Below are 26,933 nucleotides of genomic sequence, written 5' to 3'. Positions count from 1 at the left end.
AAAAAGACCAATTAATCAAATAGATTCTCTGCGACCAACTCTATTGATTTATTATCACTTGTTAACACACACTACCTAATCAGTGACAGCAAAGTTTAACATAGCGAATAGCTAGGCAGGGGATCAAAACACTTACAGCTCTGAAAAAAGCTATAGGAATTTCAAATACACATACTAAACCATACCATTAGAAAAATAACAAAATGTTAGGTAGCAAAGAGAACTAAATCTACTATTGTGAATTACCATATTCACCACTTCTTTAACTTCCCGTGCTTACAGGTGGTCAGATCAGGGAAGTACAATAGGTAGTTTGAAAATATAATTATTTTAGATGACCTTTTATTTATTTTCAGAAGCTATGTCTCTGTGACATAAACAAAACTCTATAAAAAGCAATGCCAAAAATATCCACAGTAACTGACACTTGAGATTGAATAAAACATCCTTTATAAAGCAGGCATGACCTACAGAATTGCATGACCTTCTGTATACAAGTAACAAGAATAATGTTTGGATTTTTACTACTGCCATAGAAAGAAAGTCATGCTTTGATTTTCACTACAGTTTTCTTTTTGCTCTTTAACACTAAAATATGTACTGGTACCCAGAACTGTGCAACTCTTTTTAAGGTGAGTTGTATCCCTTAGGATTGGGGCAATACATTTTGCGCAGAAAATTACTTAATCTGACAGGCTTACCCTGTGAAAATGATGGTTACCGACCTTTTCACCTGACAGTGGGTTCACTGGACTAGGATTGCTATGGGACCAATTTTAAATATAAACAAGTAAAAGGCACAGCACACTGAGTGACCCTATTGCACCCCAATAAAAGTTAAAATTAAAGTCAATTTATGTCCATATTTAGTCCATAGACAGAAGTGCATACACTGTTGGCTGCCTCCATGTAAGAATAGAAATCGGATTCCAGCAGAGCTAAGAAAACAAGAAGAGGCGCCTCTAAGTGTAGAAGTTTAGGCACTTTTATGAAATCATAAAGTTGGCAACTCACATTTGTGAAGGGTTAAAAAAGCTAATCTGTGGGGGAAGCATCCCAGAGATAAGTAAAGATGACAGAAATCCTCCGTCCCTCAGTTGTGATGTCTGCAAGGCACTGCAGCCCTCTGCTGATCACCGTAGAATGGTATGGCGGCCGTGTGGTGAAGAGAAATCAGAGTGAGGCTTGGTTTTTTTAACCATTCACAAATGTGAGTTGCCAGCTTTATGTTTTAATAAAAGTGCCTAAACTTCTACACTTAGAGGCACCTCTTCTCCTTGTTTGGACCAATTTTAAAGGTGTTTAATGCTGCTTTGTCTTTCTGCATGTTCATGACTGTCTTCCACTGTTGTTAAAGAAAGCTGTTATTTGCTGAAAACTCTCTGTAGGGGTTCATTTGCAGGGTTTATTATTTAAGGAGTAATATACATATGGATAAAAGGTCTAAGCAGAGTGATATGGTATATATATATGTGCAGAAAATTACATAATGATAATTCTCTGTTACCCTTAGCACCTGAGTGAACATTTCATTTTGTTTTCCAGCTTTCCCCAGAAAAATGGCAGATGGATAGGACTGCTTCCTATGGGTAACATGGATGCTTTTCTTTTAGAACCACAATGCATAAGACCTATTAAACTTAGTTTATCAAAGGTCAGAAGAAAGTTTCTGCTGTCCATAGCAAGCACATGTGGTTTTATTTTTTTTTATGTTTGAAAGAAAAATAATATGTTTGATTGCTATTTGCAAAGCATTATTCTTTCCCTCAGAAAAAGAGGTCTTAAACACTTTGAATATCATAGGTGAGTCTTGTTTTGAAACTGTAATGTTACCCATACTGGCTCTGGCAAGGTATCAAAAATATCCAAAATCACTTTTCACTGTGAATCAGGAGTTATACTTGGGTAATTTTGTGTAGCAGAATCGTATTCCCTCTACCATAAACCCAACCCAACATTCGTAATATAAAGCCACACTTTATCATTTCATTTTATACAGCCAGTGTATAACTCTAATATATAACTTGATTTTACCTTTAATTCTGTGTCCAAAAAATGTGACAACAGTACTGTGTGCTCACCTTGAAAATTAACTTTTACTGTTATCCTGTTACTAGCAACATTTTAGATCTTCAGAGCCATTCTATCAGAACTTAATTGCTGGTACCACCATAACCCTACCCATATATTGGTATATTCTTGGTATCGATATTGGAGCAATATGTATAATTTAAAAAAATCAAAGCTGTGCTGCCTTCAGATATTTGGAAGTGGCACACTGCAAAATTTAGACTTATCTCTCTTGTTAACACACATCCCATGTTTTTGCCATGGTTTTGTGTGAAAAATTTCTAACTATCTATCAATAAAACGAATCACCTAAAATCAAAACATAAGCTATTCAAAAATATAGCAAAAATCAAACCCTTACAGAACATTCAAAACTGGAAAGCATTTAAAACATTAAACTGGATTCACACAAGCCCTGAATGAAGAAGAAAATCCAGTGCTAATTGGGGCTGTGAAATTGCTCTTCTGGCCAAGAGGGGGCCCCGCTGGGAGAAGCTATGTAACACATTGATAGCCATGGCCTAAATTTTATGAAAATGCTTATTCAGCTGTGCCACACTCACACACCTCATTCACATATGAGAAATGAGCAGAGCAGCCCATAATTTAGCCGCTTAACAATGGTCAGAAGTACCTGCCAAGAGCCTCCTTTTGACTCCTCATGTGAATCCGTACAGCAAAGATAAAAGTCATGGAAATTCATCCTTGCGCATTCCTAACCAATTCTTAACTGAACTAAATATCAATTGTTTCAAAGAATTGCATCACAGTAACATAATGTCTTACCTGTTTCCATTTTGTTATCTTGGGCTGCAGGTCCTTCAGGAATGACACTTTTAACTTGCAGAAACTCGTCAGGCTCATCTCCCCCAATGATGGTAAATCCAAAGCCCATGTTACTTTTCTTTAGTGTAGTGCTTAAAAAAGTCCCTTTCAACTGTGATGCATCTCGTGTAAAAAGTGGCTTTTCTGTTGTAAGAAAAAAACTGTATCACCCACACAGTAATAGTCAAAGTAGACAGTTTGTAATAGAAAAAAAGTCAGTAAATTTTCAGAGCTCTGACAGAGCATGGTTAATTATGGAATCATTGCTCCGGCTTTATTGGATTATAGATAAGTTGATCTGATCCACCACTATAAAACTGAAGAATAAAAACTCTGACATATATGTTTTTTTAGAAGTGTTAGTATGGCTATACATAAATGATATGGATTTACATACACGACTATGTTTGCAAATTACTGAATTCCAAGGTTTTCAACTTATCCAGTGCAAATTTAAAATCACAGTACCTCTAAACACCTGGGCCTGCATCGGCTGGGTCCCCAGTTCTGTTGTGGGCATGTTGTGCTGTTGGAGCTTCCGTTTTGCTTCTAACACTGGATTTTCAAACTGTGTTCTTCTGTTTATGTGACTGTTAAAAATGTGAACATTATTTTATTGAAGTTGTTTCCCAACATATAACAGCTATTTCACCCTGAAATTCTAAACCATAGTTTATCCACACTGTACATTAAGAGATTTATGCCATTTAATTGGCCAAAACCTAAATTGAAACCTAATTTGCTGCTATTAGCAATATCTCCACTTTTGCATTTTTCTATCTAGTTTTATAAATAAGCCGAGGATTATTTAGTTTCAATTACAGATGCAATCTACAACACAGAAGATAATGATAATATTCTAGAATAATAATGTTCTATACATAGAAAGTGCCATATCTTATTTTAGTTGTGGGGAAGGGTTAGAGCTTTTGTCAGGCTTTAAAGTGATAATAAAGTCTTTTTTTTTGTTTTTTTGTTTTTGTTAAAAATAACAAACATGTTATACTTACCTGTTCTGTGCAGTGGTTTTGCACAGAGCAGCCCAGATCTTCTACTATTTGGGTCCCCCGCTCCTGGCCCCTCCCTCCTGCCGAGTGCCCCCATAGCAAGCAGCTTGCTATAGGGGCACCCTAGCCGAGCTGCAGATCCCTGTATCCATGCAGATACGGAGCCATGGCCCAGCCCAGCCCCCTCTCTCTCTTTATTGGCTCACTGACTTTGATTGACAGCAGCAGGAGCCAATGGTGCTTTACTGCTGTCTCAGTCAATCAGAAGGGAGAGTCCTGGACAGCCGAGTCTCTCATGCAACTTTGCTGGATCAAGATGGGCACAGGTAAGTATTGGGGGGCTGAGGGGGGCTGCTGTACACAGAAGGTTTTTTATTTTCATGCAAAGAATGCATAAAGATGACAAAAACCTTCTGCCTTTACAACCACTTTAAATGCTGCCTGGATCACTTTTGTGGGGATTTCCCCTCATTTTCTGTCCTTTCTGACACCTGTCACTTAGACAAATGTGAAGAGAAGTTTCTCTAATCAGGGTACAGACATCAGTAAAAACTGACAGAGGTGCTATACTTTTTTTTTATTAACAAACAGTGTTTTATTAGAGTCTTTATGTTGGAGAGATTTGTCTTTACTTCCATTTCTGATACCCATGGCTTAAACAGGACAGGGGCATAAAAATCAGGAGGTTCTTACCCTTCGCTGTTCAATTACAGTATTTAAGCGTAAACAAAAAAGGGAAGCAAAAGCAAAATAGTAAAAGTAAATGGTTTTAACCATGAGCACAAGAAATTGCATAAAGTAAGAGATTTCATCATATTGTTAGTATTTGATCCAAGGGATCCAGGAGAATAATCATGCTGCAAAAAAGTTACAATGCGTTTGCAAAATCCAAGACCTTTAAAGGCAGTGGTGTGAATGCAGAAACTTCAAAAAGGTCTTTATTTACACAACTGTATACTAAGTAGGTGAACTCTTATTTTCTTTATGTTTTTTTTACTAAAATCATCTGTGTTGGTTTGTTTGTGAAGAGAACAAACTGTTCTGCAATAAATGTCCATTAAAATTTTTATGATTAATTACTTTATTTGGCCAGAGGCAAAATGGAGAATGCTAATCCCTACAATGTCCAATCCTTAGCCAAACCAAAAACATATTTAACTTTTTAGGATTCAGAGGAATTATGCCATGACCTGAAGTCACTTAGCACCACAAGGCATTGCAGTGACAGCATAAATGACAAGAGCCTACAAGAGCATCATTTAACTTAAATAAAGAAATTAAAACGCTAATATTAGGAACATGTACATGCAACTTTGTACTCATAATGCCTATACTTATATACAAAGCACCTATTAGTAAAAGTTAACTTACTCAACATAGTAAGTGCCATAGATGGGATCATCAATTTTCTCCCAGCCATACGGAAGCTCTGAAAAACATATATTTAAAAATATTTAATAAAAAAAAAATGCCACTGTAGTGTGTTAAAAACAATCATCTTACAATAAGAAGTTTTCTAACATTTAATATTACAATCTCTTCTTCATAAAACAGAGGGTGTTCTGTAGTCCTAACACACTTTCTGGTAACATTGCATGTCGAAAATTCCCTAGGGAATAAAATGGCGATCGTTGCAATTTTTATGTCACATGGTATTTGAGCAGTGGTTTAGCAAACAATTTTTTTTGAAAAAATACACTTTAAAGAATTAAAAAAAAACAACACACAATATATACCCAAATGTTTTTGTAAAATGTGAAAAATGTTGTTATGCTGAGTAAATAGATACCTAACATGTCATGTTTTAAAATTGTGCACGCTCGTGGAATGGCGACAAACTACGGTACTTAAAAATCTCCATAGGCGACGCTTTAAATGCCTTTACAGTTTACCTGCTTAGAGGTCTAGTGCTAGAATTATTGCTCTCACTCTAACATTCGCAGTGATACCTCACATGTGTGGTGTGAAAAGCGCTTACATATGCATGCCTAATTTACGTATACATTCGCTTCTGCGCGCGAGCATGGAGGGATCCCCCAACCCGTTTAAAAAAATAATAATACTTATTTATTTTACGTTTTATTTTTTATTTTGACACTGTCCCTTTTTATCACCTTTAATTCCTATAAGGAATGTAAACATCCATTGTAAAAAAGGGTTTTATGGAGAGTCAAAAAGATCCCAAATCTCTCCTTTTACCTTTAAAAGCAAAAGATCAAAAAAAAATTAACTTTTGCTTTTAAAGGTAAAGCCTGTACTGGAAGTGACACATGACGCCGCTCCGGTCTTCCAAGGCTATAGAGGCGATCAAAGAGGATCTACTCTTTGATTGCCTCTGGGACTAGCTGCATTATTGGATCGTTTCTCGGGCGAGCCGGCAGAAATAGTATGCCCAAGAAACACTGGCAAGCGGCAGGAGGGGAAGTCTGAAAGCATTCCAGTGGCTCATGAGCTGCTCGGAGACGTTTTAATGAGAAAGACAGCCGCCGGCTGAAGAAAAAGATACAGGGGTTATATCTAATAGCTTCAACCATAACCACAGTAAACCACTTAAAAGCCGCAACTATATATAGTATCTCACAAAAGTGAGTATACCCCTCACATTTTTGTAAATATTTTATTATATCTTTTACAATGTAAAGTAGTGAGTGTACAGCTTGTATAACTGTGTAAATTTGCTGTACCCTCAAAATAACTCAACACAAAGCTATTAATGTCTCAACCACTGGCAACAAAAGTGAAAATGTCCAAATTGGGCCCAATTAGCCATTTTCCCTCCTCAGTGTCACGTGACTCGTTAGTGTTCCAAGGTCTCAAATGTGAATGGGGAGCAGGTGTGTTAAATTTGGTGTTATCGCTCTCAATCTCTCATACTGGTCACTGAAAGTTCAACAAGGCACCTCATGGCAAAGAACTCTCTGAGGATCTGAAAAAAAGAATTGTTGCTCTACATAAAGAAGGACTAGGCTATAAGAAGATTGCCAAGACCCTAAAACTGAGCTGCAGCACGGTGGCCAAGACCATACAGTGGTTTACCAGGACAGGTTCCACTCAGAACAGGCCTCGCCATGGTCGACCAAAGAAGTTGATTGCACATGCTCAGTGTCATATCCAGAGGTTGTCTTTGGGAAATAGACATATGAGTGCTGCCAGCATTCCTGCAGAGGTTGAAGGGGTGGGGGGTCAACCTGTCAGTGCTCAGACCATACACTGCACACTGCATCAAATTGGTCTGTATGGCTGTCGTCCCAGAAGGAAGGCTCTTCTAAAGATGATGCACAAGAAAGCCCGCAAACAGTTTGCTGAAGACAAGCAGACCAAGCACATGGATTACTGGAACCATGTCCTGTGGTCTGATGAGACCAAGATAAACCTCTTTGGTTCAGATAGTGTCAAGCGTGTGTGGTGGCAACCAGGTGAGGAGTACAAAGACAAGTGTGTTTTGCCTACAGTCAAGCATGGTGGTGGGAGTGTCATGGTCTGGGGCTGCATTAATGCTGCCGGCACTGGGGAGCTACAGTTCATTGAGGGAACCATTAATGAGAACATGTACTGTGACATATTGAAGCAGAGCACGATCCCCTACCTTCGGAGACTGGGCTGCAGGGCAGTATTCCAGCATGATAATGACCCCAAACACACCTCCAAGATGACCATTGCCTTGCTAAAGAAGCTGAGGGTAAAGGTGATTGACTGGCCAAGCATGTCTCCAGACTTAAACCCTATTGAGCATCTGTGGGGCATCCTCAAAGGGAAGGTGGAGGAGTTCAAGGTCTCTAACATCTACCAGCTATGTGATGTCGACATGGAGGAGTGGAAGAGGACTCCAGTGGCAACCTGTGAAGCTCTGGTAAACTCCATGCCCAAGAGGGTTAAGGCAGTGCTGTAAAATAATGGTGGCCACACAAAATATTGATACTTTGGGCCAAATTTGGACATTTTCACTTAGAGTTGTACTCACTGTTGTTGCCAGCGGTGTAGACATTAATGGCTATGTGTTGAGTTATTTTGAGGGGACAGCAAATTTACTACTTTACATTGTTTGCAAAGTGTAATTTCTTCAGGGTTGTCACATGAAAAGATATAATAAAATATTTATAAAAATGTACTCACTTTTATGAGATAATATATATATATATATATATATATATATATATATATATATATATATATATACGTATCATGGTCTTGAAGTGGTTAAAGTTTACATATACTATACACGTTAAAGACAAAATATTTTTTTCTAGTTTTGGATAGGGTGGGGAAAATGCAACACTTTTGTCAGGAGGTTATCAATCTATGACTCCACTTGTCATATTTTCCCTTACTTACTACCGTGTTCATTTGGCACTTGTTAAAGGAATAGGGGGAATAGATGCCACTTGAAAAACATTGGGTTTGATTTACTAAAGACAACCAAGCTGATCACTTTGAAAGTGAATTTTGCCTTAGCTTAGTGGATTAGGTGGACCTTTGCCAACTTCCATCATCCACCATGCACAAATAAAAATACAATTTTGTTCCTTACATGTGTTTGGGTATTCTTTGCAAAGTGGAACTGCAATTCATTCAGCTCTGGGAAAAATTCCCTTCCACAGTATAACTTCCCTTGCAAAGTGAACAGCCTATTCGCCTTTAGGAAAACAACTCATTTAAGCCAAATTTGAAGCAATTTTATTAGTCCAGAATATAAAAGCAAGATCGTTACCCTTGCTGCCTCAAAAAGAGAACAAAATTAAAAAACATTGCCATCTTCACACAACATGCAATCTTCTGCAAAGTGAATTGTCACCACATTCAGTCCCAATATATTTTCCACATATTTTGACACTTTGCTTGCAATGTTGTGCTGGCATTATGTGTATGCCAAGGTGCTGCCAGTATCAATTCCAGGCCCATGAAAGGTCTGGGATGGGCCAGCTACAGGTTCCTGAGCATTACGTTTCCTACCTAGATAAAATGTGCTGAGTCAGAATGACTCCACTCATGGTCTGAAATTTTTAAATTCTAACTTGTGTGTGACAAGAAACAAGAAACCTAGTATGGTGGACTAATCAAGTCAAATACACTGGTGTTATATGATTTTCAGAGTTAAAGCAGAACTTATTATTTAGGGACCCTCAAGGCTCTTGCCATAATATTCAAGTATGCACAGCATATCTGCACGTTATGGCGTGCTTACTTCCTCCAGTGATGCCATGTCCATGTCCCAAACCTGCTTGGGCATTTTCCATCATGGCACACTATATGCTCTGCCAGTAAGCCCTTTAGTTCAATGCAGTAAGCATGCTGCAACCACTGCCTCTATTTAAGCACAGCTTGAATAATACCCCCTATTTAAATGCGCTGCTATTGCCCTCAACCCATCCCAAGTATCAGTCTCCATGAACTTCCCAGATATGATACTAACAAAAAAGATAGCAGACCACAGGCAGACTACACATCAGTTCCACGTTTAGAGTATCCAATTAACCATTTACTTATGTTCAACTTTTTGCTATACTTACTCACTTTTGAACTATAAAGCAAAGTAGTTTACATACACTGTGTATATATATATATATATATATATATATATATATATATATATACACATATTTAAAAATGTCATTAAAAAATGTTCTCAGTATTTTCCATTTTTTTACCAGTAAAAAAAAATGTGGCAAGTTAGCAACTTCCCCTCGCTTTTCCTAATAAATTTGCTTCTGTTAAACTAGCTGTCTGACACTGTCCTTAAACACATTTAAGTTTTAGCATTTAAGCTTCTATATTAATTCAAACAGAAGAAGAAAAATAATAATAATAATAATAATTATAATAGCGCAAGACATAGGAAAGAGCCCTCTTAAAAAAAATCATTCATCCCTTTAACAGTGCAGAGCCCTGGCCTGGATAATCCTTAAAACAAATTCTGAGAAAAACGATTAGTTATTTGCGCTATGCAATTTATTAATGAAAGTGTTTGGCTTTAATTAATTACAGATCATTAATTGTTATTCAAAGCCTAGCCTGCTAATGGCTCTCATATTCAAAAAACTATTTTGCAGCATGTCTAAACAGCAATTGCAAAGAATTATACTACTTACTATCAATTTCTCTGATGGAGGCAATTCTAAATGTATGCTCTTTCACACAGAGTAATTACTCTATTTGTATATTATGTAGAAAAAGGTAATAAAATTCTGTACAGCTGTTGGATGCAAGCATTATAACAAATTACCATTGACTTGCAGATTACATCATTAACAAATAATGCATTTCATTTCATGTGTATATTAAAGTATCAACTGCCATTTATTGAAAGGCAGGTACTGTATATTGCCATCTGATGAAAACCACGGGCAATCATCAGGAAAGAGAAGATGCACATCTGACATCTGTTAGCAAATTTGTTTAATTAGTATTGATATGGTTTATTTTGGGAAATGCTACTACTAGTTAAATCATACACCGAGACTATTTTTTGGTGAGAGGAATTAAAGAATATTAACAAAGAATTAAAATATGACTGCAGATCTTCTAAGTCATGACAAACTGAGTAACTAGGCACAAAAACGCCAATGACTAAGATCACTCTGAAGGGCCTCAGAGATCACTCAAATGTTTATTAAAAGAATACTGTATAACAATTTCCCAGTACACAGGAAAGAAGAAAATTAGATTTTCACTCCATAACAAATTGCACGTTGTAGGGATCTGTAAACCATCCTTGACTAAGGGCATAATCGCCATGAGAAAGGTGAAAGCTTTGTCTCAAGTGGTATCTATATCGTTTTCTTATATGCTACAGATCCCTTATGTGTACTTATAGCATTTTGTAGCATAATATACTATACTGTACCAGAGACAATTTGTAGCATTTCATATCAGACTTATTAAAATATCTGGAGATGTGGACTCTGGTTAGTGAAAGCAAGAGAAGAAATCATTGCAGGAATGTGTTCCCTAATAGTTTTTTTGTGTTATGTTTTAATTTTAGGGTTTTGCCTTGCAAAGCGTTTCATCCAGGAATGATCTGTATGGCAACACAGACCTGTGTTTTGTTAGCTGGTTAACCCCTGGTGATGTTGTCATCAGTGGATTGGACCTAGCTTGGACAAAGCAGGTGGGTTCTGGAAGAGTCCTTTTTTTTCCTTCCTTCCTTCCTTCCTTCCTTCCTCCCTCCCTCCCTCCCTCACTCCCAGGGAGAGGAAGTTCTTTGCTTACATTCACTCCTTGGAAAGGGTTGCTGTTGAGAAGGCTGTGTGCCTGGTTTTGAGGCCCCAGGGCCGAAGTCTGGGCCTAGAGGGCTGTACCCCTGTGTTTGAGAAGGCAGGCAATGTAGGCCTAAGAAGATTTTTGTGCATAGGCATGACTGGAAAAGAGTTACACCCAAACCTCTTTAGTGGTTTATGTGCACCAGGAGAAGTTTTGTGTGATGCTTTTGTGTACTGAGGCCCACCCAATGACTGCTAGCCAAGGAAGCCCTGTGTAGGTTTGGGGTATTTCACCTCCTTGGTCCTTCTGTCCTACCAAGTAAAGCACTGAAAACTACTCCAAGTGTGTACCTACATTCTTCAAGGTCAGTTATGATCTATCCTGGAGACTAGGAATATCCCAAGGGGGTGTTCTTCTTGTATTCACAAAGACCCCTTTAGGTGGGGTCACTAGAAACCTAAAAACTTCAGGACACTAAATGCAAAATGTCACACTTAGCAGCAGCTCAAGATCCCCTGTTATGCAGGTGTTGCTACAGTACATTGTAGGGATGTACTGGCTGTATGGTGACGGTCCCTCTCACATGGTCATCCAGAGACACACATACTCTTGAAGCCCCTGCTCAGATAGCAATTTCTCCCTATGCAAGATGAATTCTAAGATCTAAGATAAAAATCCTATGATTGGAGATGTTAAAATATCTTTTTATCCCTTGTACATTTAGAGGACTGTTAAGATTTATTGTGTTTTAGACCGTTATATAAAGTATATCAGAGCCTGATGATTATGGGAACCTGATGATCTTGGGAAGATCAAGAAAAAGACTTTGAAGATTGGGGGCTAAAGAGGTCCCCACTGTTACTGTTCTGAGTACTGCCCCTGACCCAGTGGAACTCAAAGTGCCACAACCAGTACCAGCCCTGGTTCTATCACATGACATGGTGCACAGATCTGGGAGTCAGATGGAGAAGCTGCAAGAGAAAATCCCCAGTTGTAGAGGCAGCTATTCTTTATTTGATTTTTTTCTGCTGCTGTGTAAGTGTTGTTTGTCACTGGGGCCCAGGGACAGTGCTGAGTGGTGAATTTAAGTGCATTGCCCTATAACCTAGAAGGAAGGACTGTTTTGCAACAATAAAGAAGACTGCTGACCTTTTACCTTGTTGGCAGTAGTGACATTGTAGTCCTTCTTCTGTTTGTAATAATTTGAAGAAGAGTCACCTTAGTATGTGGTCAGGAGAATGTGTGATGGGCTGGGAATTTTGTACTCCTTGAGTGTGTAAGTAGTTTGTAGGTACTGTAGCTAGGATCTGTTCTTCTGTAGACAGATCTTTATGCCCAAGCTGGTAACTACAGTATATCTGTTGGAATATAATTTTCATTTGTATTTTGTGCAACAACTACACCAGCCAATAGATGGTAGTGTTTATAAGTTTGTAGCTGCATCTATGGTTACACTCCATATCTTTTCTCTGTATAATACAAGTCCCTGTTTCCTGTCTGCATTGAAGCAGCAGATAAACATATGTGGACTGTGCACTGTCTGTTCTGTAGGATTATATACAGAATGTTCTAACAATATCAATACTACATCTACAGTTCTGCAAGTGAACAGAGAAAAGACTTTGGGTTATTGGTACTACACTTTTTGCCACTTAGTGGGGTTAAAGTAAAAGCAAGGGATGAACTTCTTACATGTTAGAATTTTCCCCTTACAAATTCTCATTTTTTAAATGAATCCTTCTTTTGTGTTTCCTTACAGAATTTCACCTGGAAGACTCCATCTCTGGATGAACATTGTGCAAAATGTACTGTGTAATTTTAGGTGATTTGCCACTGCCAGCTAGTCAGGAGTAGGGCTATAGGATTAAAAAGTTTAATATGGTGTACTTCGCTTTGTGCCTTACCCCTTTCTGTGCGTTACCCCTAAAATGCCCACCATTCTTCCCGAAAGGCATTTTTGCCATTGAGTGCGGCAGCGTTTTCATAGTCAATCAGCAAGGACATGATCGGGTTGAGCAAGGGAAGAATGTAGGGATGTGTCTGCAAGAACCCCCCTTATTGGAAATTCTTTGTTAAATCAATCACATAAAAACTCTCACAAAAATTGATTTCCTTTTAACTTTAAAACAAGCCAAGCATGTCTTGAACATGCTGAACATGACCCATCCCCCTCTCTCCCATTCAATGCCAAACACATCTAACCTGCACATGCTTTATAAGGCATTACCTGCACTACCTGACAGTTTATTTTTTCAAATATAATTGTGCAAATGGGGTTATCTATATCTACATGTTTGTATGTATACAGAGATTTCTTTCCCTTTTTTATGCCAGATCAATTTTCATCTAGGGTTAGGATGCCAGTGTATAGCTGTGATTCTTACAGCTATGAAGATTTCTGTTTTTTCCTCCATACTACATGTATAAATGTGCACTTTGATATTATTCTTATTTCTTCTACTTTTTCCACATATGATCAATACTGTTATCATATCATAAAATGTCTTGGGTTTGTATACAGTATATATAGGGTGGGGATAGCATCCAAAACATCCTAAGGAAACCCTATTGGGGTGAAACAGAGGTTAAAAACTTTCAAAACTACCTACAGCTCCTTGACTTGTGACTGCACAGCAGGATGGAAACATCACTACTCTTTGGAGAGGAGTCCTTGTTTTAAATGTCAACCCTGTATAATCTTTAAAATCATGTACAAAACATGAGGAAAACAGGCACTGTGTTCCGATAACAAATGGTCTGAGTGAGAGAACCACGGCTTGTAAATGGCAATGTGGTTTAAGACAGATCTGTTTGTTTTTAATTGAATGTAATTTGGAAAAAATAGCTTTCATGTGGCAAAAAAATAATTCTCATGAGTGCTGTAAATAAACTTTCTTTATCATGTTTATGCATTGTGGTGTAACACATTAACTGAAAACCAAGGCTAGCCAGTTAGTTTTTTTTTTTTATTCAACCAGCAGGCTGAATGAAAAAAGAAAACAAATTGAGACTTTCATCCACACAAGCTAGGTGGATTAAAAAAGAAAACAAATGTAGTCCTCCATTCACACAAGCTGGGTGGATTAAAAAAGAAAACAAATGGAGTCCTCCATTCACACAAGCTGGGTGGATGAAAAAAAAAGAAGGCAAAATGGACTCCTCCTTCCACATAAGCTAGGTGGATGGAGAGATCCCTCTTCCCAGAATATTGTATTCTGACAGCAGCACCCAACTCTGTCAGTATACACAGATTGATAGCTGCAGCCAATTTCCTAATACGTCCCTTTGACAAATGTTGTTGGAATAAACCACTTCTGTTGAGTGGAGGAAGCCACTCACTGACCGAAATGTGATCAATGTATGGCCATCCTAAAGCCCTGTACACACGATCGGATTTTCCGACGGGAAATGTTGGATGTCAGGCTGTTGGCGTAAAATCCGACCGTGTGTATGCTTCATCGGACAATTGTTGTCGGACTTTCCGCCAACACATTTTGGCTACCATGTCTTCCAATTTTCCTCCAACAAATGTGTGTTGTCGGATTTTCCGATCGTGTGTACACAAGTCCGTCGGACAAAAGTACAAACACACATGCTCGGAAGCAAGGACGAGCCAGAAGCGGTCGGTCTTGTAAACTAGCGTTCGTAATGGAGAATTAACATTTGTGACGTGGCAAATTATGAAATCTCCAAGTGCGGTGCACAATTCTCTTCTTCTTTAATGGGATAATAATGAAGCTGCTTTGCTGGTAATACTGATGGAGTTATTGCAAACACATTTTTAAAGGCTTTTTTTTCTAGTGATATCAAGAATATTATTATGCTTTTTTTTTTTTTATTTGTGCAAGTTACCACAACACCCTTATCCTGTAGTTTATAAGATCAAAGATACAACTATGTTGGTGTCCCTTGTTAATTTTACATTGTATTTTTTAAAATGTAACTGCTTACTCCCAAACTGTCATTTGAAGTAAAACATATAGCCAAGTATTATTTTCCACAATTTTTTTTATTGTGCATTAAAAAAAGAAAAATATAGACATGCTATCTGCCAAAAGAACTTAACCAAAAAGTGCATTCTATGCATCCAAAAATATAGAAAATACAGAAAATATACCAAATCAAATCATTATTCAACCAAAAAATAATGTCAAAGCAATAACTCCAAGGCCAATAACAAATAACCCGTTATCTCCTCCGATTCCGCAACATGTCTGGTTGACGAACGGCCGTTCAGAAACAAACTGAAAAGCGCAAAATAAAAAATGCAAAAAGAAAAGCGTGAAACAACAATCACCAAACTTCTACTAACACACGTTCATAATTGTTGGCCAACATTTGTGTGACCGCGTGTTGTGTAGACAAGTTTGAGCCAACACCCTTCGGACAAAATTACATGTTTTTTTTTACAGAAAGTCACATTGTGTTTACGGGGCATAACAGTTGAGGACTTGGGCCTTGTTTATACCATCAGTTGTGCTGCATTGAGCTGTACTGCACAGATTTATTTTCAATGTCTCCTGTTCACATAACAGTGCTGCATTGAGGTGGGTTCATAAAATGCCAACCATGGTGCATTTTTTTTTAGCAACGCTCTTCACCTCATGTCAGGACATCTCACCACACCACAGCGGAGCTACAACACCTAGAAGGGAATGAAATATAATGACATTTCAATGAAATTAAAAAAGAAAAAAGTAAATAGGCCTTTGCATTGTTACAATGCAAGAAACTGTCCCTAACTGCTGCTACATGTCAGACACCAGCACACATGCTGATGTGGTCCATTTTAGCATGTGGGACAGAGTGAATGAGCCCTTGGAGGTTCTGTAGCCTACATCTGTGTCTCTCTAATAAAACACTGGTGAAAAAAAAAATCCGACAACAGTTTAAACCCTTTCTACTCTATTCAAAATCTTGGCATTAGATATACTTTATTTTTATTTTGTGCGTGAATATTTTTTTTGCTGTGATCACCTGCTTCATGTACTACAGATGATCTTTTAAATGTGCTGAAAAATTTAAGCTCATTGGTGCTGTATCCATCATGGCTTTTTTTTGTAATATAATTAATTGTTTCATTGCAACAGGCTGGCTGAATTTTAAATAATGAAGCTCAAGTAACAGCCACTTCTCCAAATTAATCTCATTAACATGGCCAGTATTGTACTTCATCAAATAACACATGCTTCAAATGAATCCCATAGAAAAGCAAGAGCAGCTATTCACCCCTAGTTGGCTTGTGAAAATGCTTAATCATTTCAAATTATTTCTTATGAAACTATTCACTGAGGTGTAACGGCAAGATTAAGTGAACTACATTTTAAAGGACAAAGCATGTCATTCAAATAATTTCATACTTTTCAGGGGTGACTGCCAGAAAGCATGACTGTGCTGTCAAGAATTAATTTATAATAATTTGAAAATACAACCAAAAGCCAAGATGTCCGGTACCTGAGCCTCTGTCATGTCTGCTTAACCACTAACTTGTAAGTGACCTGACATAAGATAGTGGACAAACATTATATAACTATAATGTGACTCAGAAAAGATCTGTATGTTATTAGCATCTATAAATCAAAATCACTGCCTTGTGTTTATGTCTGCAATGAAATCTTCAACCTTTATTTCATATTTGTTTCATTTTGGATAGAGTGGCTGTCAAGTTTTTATTGCTATTTGTGTTTCAATTTAGGGGAAATAAACCCACTTCCTGTCAGGACAGGATGTAATGGGAAATCTCTCCAACAGGGATACAAAGACAAAACACATTTTCATTAGAGTGAGAAAGGCTTATTGTATTTTACAGTTTTTATATGGCAGTTCCTGCCCACCTGTTCCAGTGACAGCCGCACTCCACATCTTTAAACAGATGTCCCAGGACACAAACAATGGTGTCACAGACTGAAAAAGGAGTGATCATACTAATTATTTCCCAGGATCCCTTCAGTTCTTTCAGTCCCCCAATACATTCTTCGTTTAACAGTACCAGGCCTTGGTGAAAGAGGCCCCTTTGAATGTGTGGGCTTGATACAAAAGTCTGAATCTGGACTTTATACATTCTACCTTGCTGCTTTCCTTCTTGCACACCAGAAAAAGGAAACTTGACATAAATGTTAACTCTTCCTTAGTCTATTAAATGATAAAGAAAGTTTGGCTGTAGTTGATTCTGTCACACAGACAAACCAGTTTCTTTTACCCAGAGTTTCTACTCTGTTAAGGGGATTTTCATATTCAACAACCAACATTTAGATTTGGACTTCATATATTTACATAGATCATAAAGACTGGATTATATGTTTCTAAGACATCCCATCACTGCTTTAAAAAAACATTAGTGTTTTCACATTCTAATGAAACATAGAACAGTAACATCAGAAAAAGACAGAGTAGCCCATTGAGTCTGCCCATTTTTTTTTTGCATTTTTTTTTGTTTTTTCATTAACTTTTTTGTCTCAAGCATGTTTTAAGCCATTTACTGTTGACTGTCTCCCTACCTCTGCTGGATGTTTATTCCAAATATCAACTACCCTTTAAGTAAAATAATATTTTCTAAACTTAGTTTTGAACTTTCCTCTAGTTAGTTTGAAGTCACGTCCCTGAGTTCTTGTTTTTTGTTTCATATTGAAAAAAATGCCCTCCTGAACCTTATTCACTTCCTTGATGTATTTAAAGGTTTTAATTATATTTTCCCTTTCCCTTCTTTTCTCCAGACCATACATATTAAGTTCCTGACGTCGCTCTCGATATGTTTTATCCCCCAGACCTTTCACCATTTTTCTTACCCTTTTCTGGACTCGTTCTATCTTATTAATATCTTTTGTAAGTGAGGTTTCCAGACCTGGACACAATAAATGAGGTCTCACTAAAGAGCCATGTAGGGAAATCAGAACCTTCTTCGGCCTGCTGGTGACCCCTCTAGTGATGTATCCTAGAATTCTATTCACTTTCCTAAATGCCTGGTCACAATGTTTGCTCATTTTACAATCATCTGAAATAAGTACCCCCAACTGTTTTTAATGTGTAGTGCTGGCCAACACTGTACCCCAAATGTTGTACTCTCAAGGGATTCCTTTTACCTAGGTGTATTATTTTACAGTTATAAACATTGAACTGCAGTCTCCACTGCTTTGACCAATTTTCCAGCAATGCCTAATCATGTTCCATATTACAGACTCCAGGGGTGTCAACCCTTTTACACACCTTTGTATCATCAGCAGATCCAGAGAGCCATGGCAAAAGCATAGGTATCAATAGCTATCAGTAGAACTATCCATGCTGGTAAAGTCTCTGTTAACCCAGAAAAAGGGGAACTCTGACCATCCAGACTGGAATTGGAACATGGGGCTAATAGGAAACCTTTTAACTCCACTTCAAGGACTCCAAACAATGTGTACGCTTTTTTTCCATAGTTAAAACATACATGGAAGGATTAAAACCGCACTTCAGGCAAATAATGAAATCAATTCATGGAGTTATGTATTCATTAAATAAGCATTAAGTGTATTTTTTAAAAGCAACTAGTCTAAGAACTGAAATTCGACTTGGTACCAGCCTGTTAAACCATAAAGCAGGGCTCAGACTAATAGAGGGAGAAGCGGCACAGGAAGAATATGCTGACAGGAAGTGATGGCAGTAACAGGGAGACGAGTGTATCAGTGTGCTGCTTCTTCTTGTCTGTCCAATCAGAGGCTGGGGGCAGGTACTACTTAACTGCAGTAGAGAAAGGTAATTTTTTCCTGGCTGGCTGTGCTATGTGGAGTGGAAGGGCTGTGTAAAACTCAGCAATGGATGGAGAGAAATACAAATCATTTGGAAGGTAAAACAGTTCTTATATTATGTATTCCATCTGTAAATTTGGTCATGTCTTATGGCTGGCTGTGTTGTGTGGCAGGGCTGTGTGAATCTAAGGAATGGATGGACAGAGATACAAAATCATTTGAAAGGTTAAACAGCTTTCATAGTATGTATTTCATCTGTGAATTTAGGTATGTGCCCTGAGCTCAGCTTTAAGTAAACTTAAATAATCCAAACTATTTAGTGATCTAGATGGTCTTGCTGCCCAAGTACTGTAGTGAGTTGCTCATTTATTTATGAACAAAGTGTAATATTTCTTTGAGGGTGCTCAATCTAAGACAACCCACTATTAAATGAGTATGTATAAAAGCTTTTGCAGCCATCTGATGGCAAGAAATATGTACGTGTTTGGGAGGTAATTTTTGCTTCGCTTGATTTGTTATGCCATCTGACAAAATTCTTTATCTCAATACATGTCTCTAATGACAGCACCAGGAAGAAAACGTGCATCTGCTCTTTGCTCAGTATACAAATGACATATTTTGTTTGCATTCATATGAGGACTTTGAAAATTTACTACCCACTTAATATGCCAATTTTCCAATGATAAAATAGAGGATTTGGTTATGTTAGAATTTTTCGATTTTAGTCATTCTAAAAAACTGTCATTTTCTCCCTGTTTTATGGTATAACTTCTGCTGTAACAGCTCAGTAGAGAATCACCATATGCATTTTCTGCTACAGTCACTAATGAAATACCTAGCTCATTATCTGTTCAATATTCATATGCTACAAAGCACCTAACATCTGTTTCAACGTGTTTTATTATTTGAAACATGTGTCCTGGTGCATAAGTACAGTTTTGTTGTTTTGCATTATTGACACAAAGCAGTAAAGTAATAGCTTCATCTTAAAAAATATGCAGGTCGCAGAACCAGAACTCATACAGGGGCAATTAGATTTTGCCAGGACAGGAAAATTATATAGACAATTATAATGCAAATTGCAATTGCAATGAGTAGAACACCTAAGGCTGCCTTTACATCATACATGAATGCATACACCTTTTAGACATGTACTGTCAAGGACAGTTTAGTTAGCTTGAATGGGAAATCACATGTCAGTGGATTAAAAATCCAGCATGCAAGTTTTTTTTTAAATCCAAAATGCATCAAGCCTAAACAAGTTTTTTAAGCCAGCAATTCAAATGCACTCTATTGCAGTATGCACACACCAGCTAAATATGTAGATACCCCTACATTTCCAGACTGTCCACCCTACATTTTTTAAGCCTTAATGAAGTGGGTGATTTAGGAACCTTGAAACACATTGGCTGCTACACTCAATCAATAGGCTTCTTTCTGATTATAACTTTATGGTGTAGTGCTTCAATCTCCAGTTCAGAGCTTTACCTACGCAACCCAGGGTTATGGTGGTAACCTCTCAGTTTGTGGAAGTGGCCTACCTATGAATTAGGCGCTCCATATGGATCATATTGACATAACAGTGATGGCAATATGAACACAAGACCTACTTCCATCTGTAGGTTCCAGCGCCTTCTAGCTTATTCCCAGGTCAGGTGTGAACAACACCCTTTACTTTTTATCCTTTCAAAGACAGCGATTTTTACTCCGGAAATCTGGAAACTATTGGTTTGTATAATGGAACCTGAACATCTTTGGATATATTTCTACTCAAACCTTCACAATCCTGTAATGGACAACTAAGTTAACAGGTCAAACTTGGTCAAACTGGTAATTTCAAAGCACTCTCAATCAAGTAAAAGGCATAATTCAAAAGAAAAAAAAAACTTTCACTACTCTACATACAATGACTTATTTTTCCTCATATTTTGCAGTGACCTACTATAAGAGGTTGTGGTCATCTTGCAATCAAGACTGGTGATCTTATTCTAATATTTGTCCAGATTTATTTTATTGGTGCTATTTTTTTCATTATCAACATTATTATGACCCTTACCAACAATACCACAGACTTTTTGTCTCAATTGTTCCTTAGAATCGCAAAAAGAAAAAAGAGAAATAAGAGTTAGAAATAGAGCTAGTTATAATTTGTAGAAAATGTTTAGCATTTAGCAGCTAGGAAATCACATCTTATTCATCTCCTTTCACAATTCTGACAGATCAAGTCAGTATCTATCAACTGGGTAGCACAGTGGCAGCATGCAAACTGGAGTGTTTAGTAAAGTCCACACCTGGGAGTATCAGAGACATGGGCAGAAGCGAGCATTTCTGTCCATGTTTCTGCAAATGTGAGAAAAACATGTGAAAAATGTGATAAAACGCCTGCTGCACTTGTAGTGCCATTTTTTCTTAATGGCACACCAAATGAGGTTAACAGTTGTGCATTTTGCTGTGTGAAACACAACCGTCACAAAATGTGCTTGGCTCAGTGCCAAAATTTGGTACATGAGTTCCTTTAGCTCATTTTTGTAGTGGAGGGAAGCCCATTCAACTCAATGGTGCGGAGCCAAAAGCTATAAAAAACGCTATAAAAACATGCAAACACACTAAAAATTAGATGTGGCACCCTAGCTCAGGTGTGAACGGGGCCTTTAACTGCATCAAGAAAAAGACGAGAAAACACAGCAACCTTATTGTACTGTACACACATTTTAATAAACAAATAGATGCAAAATAAATACATCTACAAAATAACAAAAAAAACGTAACCTATAAACCATTTAAAAAATACAATGTATCCCCAAGGAAAACTGTATGCCCCCTAATGTAATATTGAGTTTAAGCATCAAAATGGACCTCCCCTCTTTCTCATCTGATAATGTAGATGGTTAAAAAAATGTAGTTTAAAAGGTAATATTCTTCCCCTCCTTTTTTGTGTTAACACTAATGCTTCACTCTTTCTCCCCCCCTATATCCCAAGCCACCATTTTTCAAAATGTCACTGGTTATGGGCTTCTTCTTGTTTTTGCTCCCACTAATTATTTCAATGCCGCTCGTGCACCCCGCAGAGCGTGCCCCCGGATACAGTGAATCACAGGGCCATGTACAGGGTGTCCAATCACAGCAATCATAAAATGTAAACAAAGGTTGCATGGTGCAGCCATCTGCCCTCTCTACTCACACAGACAGTGTCTGTGAGTGGAGAGAGCCCTTGTAGCCAGCGATTTGTGAGTGATTTTATCCCATCACAGTGTTACACGATGTTGTTCTCCAAAACACCAGTTTTGCCCACCAAAACGATAGTTTCTCCACCAAAACACCAGAGATGCCAGCTACAGTGTCCCTGATTGCTAGCCAAAGTCCTAAAGTCCTGCCATCCACAGTGTCCTTAACCTTCAGCACCAGTGTACCTGATTGCTGTCACCAGACCAGGGCAGCCAGCCAATGGCCCTGATAGCATACCTGTGTCAAAGATGCCAGTCAAGTATACACCTGCATACAAAATAGATGCAGCGCTAGTGATATTTCAAAATTTACAACTGATAAAAAACTTAGAATAAAAATCTAAAGCAGAGTCCCAACATTTCAGTCCATAGATGAAAGTGAAACAAACATCCATGCTTTGTATAGATGATAGGCTGTAGGTGAGGAAAAAGTGACACTCCTTCACATTAAATGCATCCAGCTCCACACCTAAATGAGAGTAAATGGCCTGCTTACCAGCTCTCTGTCACCACTAGAATAATGGTCTCGCTAAGCACAGGGAAATAGTTCTTTCCAGGAACCTTTTTAATGACTGGAAACTCTGCTTTATTGGTAAAACTCAGAAATATAAAAAAGAAATGCTCCCATAGTGCAGTACTTTAAAATATCCAAATGTAATGAAATACGTGGATTACACTTACAAGATAAAAGCTGAATATAGGCATCAAAGGCGGCATGTCATGTAGTAAGAACCACGGTGTCTCCACAAGCTTCGCTTCACTTCCTGGTTCGCTTGTCTGTCAACCTCTTGAGAGTAGGGGCCTACGACGGTGACGTCATCACGCTTCTCCTCTCACGAGGTTGACAAACAAGCGAACCAGGAAGTGAAGCAAAGCTTGTGGAGACACCGTGGTTCTTACTATATGACATGCTGCCTTTGATGCCTATATTCTGCTTTTATCTTGTAAGTGTAATCCACTTATCTATACAAAGCATGGATGTTTGTTTCACTTTCATCTATGGACTGAATGAAATTTTCAAATATGACTAGTGCTGCATATATTTTGTATGTATATCTGTTTGAGTTTGTATTAGACTTTGGTGTGCTAGCAGCTGTGTTTATACCTTTTAATTGTTTTTTTCTAGCGCAGCGTTAGCCTTTGGGCAGTTTTTTTTAAATATACACCTGCACCAGTGTCCTGATCACCGCCCCACCAGTGCTAGTGTCAACAGAGCCAATAAGACCAGCAACACTGTTTTGATCACTAGTCACACCAGTACCAATGTCAATGGAGCCAGTGAACCCAACACTACCACGTCAGTACAGTGTCATCAGAGCCAGTGTAACCTGATCACCAGCCGGAATTAGTGTCCTGAACACCAGGTCCAACAAAAATTTCACAATTGAGGAGGCCTTGTTAGCCCACCAGTGTAAAGTTTCAGTAAACAATGCAGCCAGCCAGCCATCACCTGTCCCAGTGTGACCTGTCACAGTGTCACTAGTGCAGCCAGCAACAGTTTCCCCCGGATCCCCCATCCATCTGTTTTTTGGTGGAAAGGATAGGATGCCGGGACATGTGTCCGCTGATATCTGCCACTCCGTAGAGAACAATGGCTGGTCCGATCAGGTCCGCCTGAAAAACTGGCAGGTGGACCTGATCGGACCGTCCTTATGAAATCAGCTTTAAAGAGACAAAAAGTCATGGGAAATCTCTGAGTTTACAGCTGCTAATCAAACAAGATATCTGGTTAAATATTTCATTAGGGACACCTGTTCTGCAGTTACAAGAATTCCCCTTACTTTTTGAACTTTTGAGATTTGCTCTCTCTTTCTGTTGCATCTGCAGCAGAGAAATAAAGATGCATTTCCCCAATGGGGCGCAAACAGAATCTGTGGGGTATTGTCAAGAAGAAGATGAGAGACACCAGACCCAACAATGCAGATGAGCTGAAGGTCGCTATCAAAGAAACCTGGGCTTCCAAAACACCTCAGCAGTGCCACAGGCTGATTGTCTTCATGCCACGCCACATTGATGCAGTAATTCATGCAAAAGGAGCCCGGACCAAGTGCACAGTAAGCCAACATTTCCGTATCAAAAATCCTTTTTTTATTAGTCTTATGTAATATTCAAATTTTTTGAGATACATAATTTTGGGTTTTCACTAGCTGTAAGCCATAATCATCAAAATTAAAAGAGAGAAATGCTTGAAATGTATCACTCTGTGTGTTATGCATCTATATAAAATATATGGGTTCACTTTTTGAATCGAATTACTGAATTAAATTGCCTTTTTGATGATATTCTAATTTTATGAGCCCCTGTACCTATTTTTAATGGGAACGCTAGCATTGGGAAGAAAAAATTTAACCTAAGGTCTCTAAAGAAGATACACAGTTTAACTGCTTGCCGACCAGCTCGCGACGATGTACGTCGGCACAATGGCACAGCTGCGCAAATGGGCGTACCTGTACGTCTCCTTTAAATCACGGGGCTAGTGGGTGCGCCGCCTGCCGCGTTGAGTTCCGCGGACTCGATGTCCACCCGTGGCCCACGATCATGACACGGAGAGGCAGAAAAGGGAGATGCCTGTGTAAACAAGGCATTTCCCTGTTCTGCCTAGAAACATGACAGAGATCTACTGCTCCCACTGATCGTAAGCAGTGATCTCTGTCATGTTTTAGTGAGCCCATTTTGTTTGGGTGCAATGTCGCACGACCGTGCAATTGTCAGTTAAAGCAACGCAGTATAGCAAAAAGTGCTCTGGTCAGGAAGGGGGTAAATCCTTCCGGGGCTGAAGTGGTTAAGATTGAACAGCTTCTTGTCCAACTTCATTGTGTGACTGTGTAAGGGGTTCTTTACTGTTAGAGTGGTAAGGATATGGAACTCCCTTTCACAATTGGTGGTGCTAGCAGGGATCGTAGATTAAAATAAATAAAATAAACATTTTTTAGATGTATTTCTTAATAAGTGCAAGCAACAGGGAAATGGAAATTGGTTGTGACATAAACACACACAGTCACACTGGAAGGACTGATGCCTTCATTCAACCTTACCAACTACGTAACTATGTTATGCTGATCTTCTGGTTCTAGAACTGAAAGACGTATGCATGTCAGAAAGCTCATAGAAAAGTCAGAACTCTTTGACTCAATATAAACTGTTCAGCAAGTGTTGCAGCATGTGTTGCAATACACATGCAGTAAAGTGAATGGGCCCAACCCTTTTACAATAAACTGAAGCCAATTGATGTGAACCAGCCCCAAAGGGAAGGATGGTTTTACTTAAAATGTCTTTTCATGCAGTAAAATACATGAGGTTTTTTTGCAAGAAAAAAGACAATAGGTCATTTATCTCCATACAGATTCAGAGGGTCAGCATGACAGCTAATCAATTAGCCAGGCAATTAGCATTTTCATCATAACTGTTTAGAAATGGCCGCATGTGTTTCTCTCATGAAAGGTTTCAATTAATTAATAATATTTTCATGAAATGTTCAATTCTAATGGTTCAATCCAATATTAACGCTTCATGAATATATTAGCACACTCAATCTAAAAGCTGCAGCAAGCAGAACACATTTTTTTTTACTGAAAATAACATTTCTGAATATGCATCAAGACATCATATATTTATTCATGAGAAGGGGAAGATCATTTAGCTTAGATGCAGATGATATATCTAGTAAAGTTTTGATATTGTAATTATTCTAAATCACAACTCACTTTGTTAACAGAAATCAGAAGTAGATATTTGTTCTTAGATGCAAATTTTACATAATCATTGCTAATTTTTCCATGTGTGTATGAAATATGTAGCCGAAGCATCCATTCTAAAACGGCAACTTAAATTTGTTTTAAAACATCAGTGATTTTAAGGTTAAAATATAACTAAAGGCAACATTTTTTTAGTTTTGGATAGAGTGGAGAGGGATTAGAACACCTGTCATATTTTAATTGCGGTCTGTGCCCGTTAGGGAGATTCACTCTCTCTATTTGTCCTGTTTACCATTATCACCAAAAGTGAAAAATTTTGCGTTGTCCCCAGAACAGGATAGAGGGAAAACCATCCAATGGGAACAACAAGAAGAAGAGTGTGCCACCATTTATGTGTAAACTATTTATTAAAGGAGAAAAATGGCCAAATCTCTTTTCGCTACACTGTTCTACACTCCTATGACCCATTTACATCACTCAGCTGGTCCAAGCTCAGGAAAGATCCCCACTTCACAGTGGGGATCCACCTAGATGCCTGGAGCGGCAGATGGCTCAGCCTCTCAGCGAGCCGCTGAGAGCATGAGCCAGCTGCTCCCACCCCTTCCACAGCCAGCGCTCCAGTGAGTGCTGGAGGGACAGAGCAGAGAGCTGGTGATTGACAGTCACCGCCTCCCGCCTCACTGAAGACTGAGTGATCAGTGCTGTTTGATCGCTCGGTTCTCATTCTTACAGCCAGCGGGGACAGATGCAGCATGGATCAATGATGCTTTTACCTAGGAGAGTATATATATATATATATATATATATATATATATATATATATAAAAATTTTTATTTTTTTTTAATTCCCAAGCTTCTCTTTTAAAAGCTATGATAAAAAGACAAGATTGCACTCACTGCATGATAAAATTAGTCAGCATGTTAAAATCCGGTTTAGAACCCTCTATGGAGTGGCCTCTGTAGAGATTGGCAGAGATCGGCAGAGAGGTGGCTGGTAAAAGGTAGAGCTATGCTGCTGCTGGAGGAGGGAGGATGATGGCTGGAATGCAAATTCCCTTTGATGCGGATGTGCGGCTTCCAAGATAGCAAGTGCAATCTTGTCTTGTTATCATTGCTTATAATAACTAGTTTACACTCAGATGGTTGTGTTCTCAACCGCTTCTTCTCAGTATGTGCATTAGGTTATTCAAGACC

At 38.4% G+C, this 26,933-nt stretch overlaps 1 protein-coding gene across 11 annotated transcripts in view; it reads right to left on the bottom strand.

The window, feature by feature from the left end:
• Window positions 1–26,933, bottom strand: part of MAGI2 (membrane associated guanylate kinase, WW and PDZ domain containing 2) — a 1,136,189-nt gene that overhangs the window by 190,428 nt on the left and 918,828 nt on the right. For all 11 annotated transcript variants that reach the window (XR_012242816.1, XM_073619581.1, XM_073619580.1 and 8 more), the window contains 3 exons: window positions 5,274–5,331; window positions 3,364–3,485; window positions 2,857–3,039 (listed from right to left, as the gene is read on the bottom strand). Coding sequence is in view for 10 of the 11 variants with exons in the window: in XM_073619581.1 (XP_073475682.1) it covers window positions 2,857–3,039; window positions 3,364–3,485; window positions 5,274–5,331 (363 nt within the window). In the remaining variant the exon portion in view is untranslated. The remainder of the gene's footprint in view (window positions 1–2,856; window positions 3,040–3,363; window positions 3,486–5,273; window positions 5,332–26,933) is intronic.

The sequence above is a fragment of the Aquarana catesbeiana genome, linkage group LG03 (assembly GCF_042186555.1).
Source record: "Aquarana catesbeiana isolate 2022-GZ linkage group LG03, ASM4218655v1, whole genome shotgun sequence".
Classification (NCBI taxonomy): Eukaryota; Metazoa; Chordata; class Amphibia; order Anura; family Ranidae; genus Aquarana; species Aquarana catesbeiana.
This window is presented reverse-complemented; position numbering and strand designations above follow the sequence as displayed.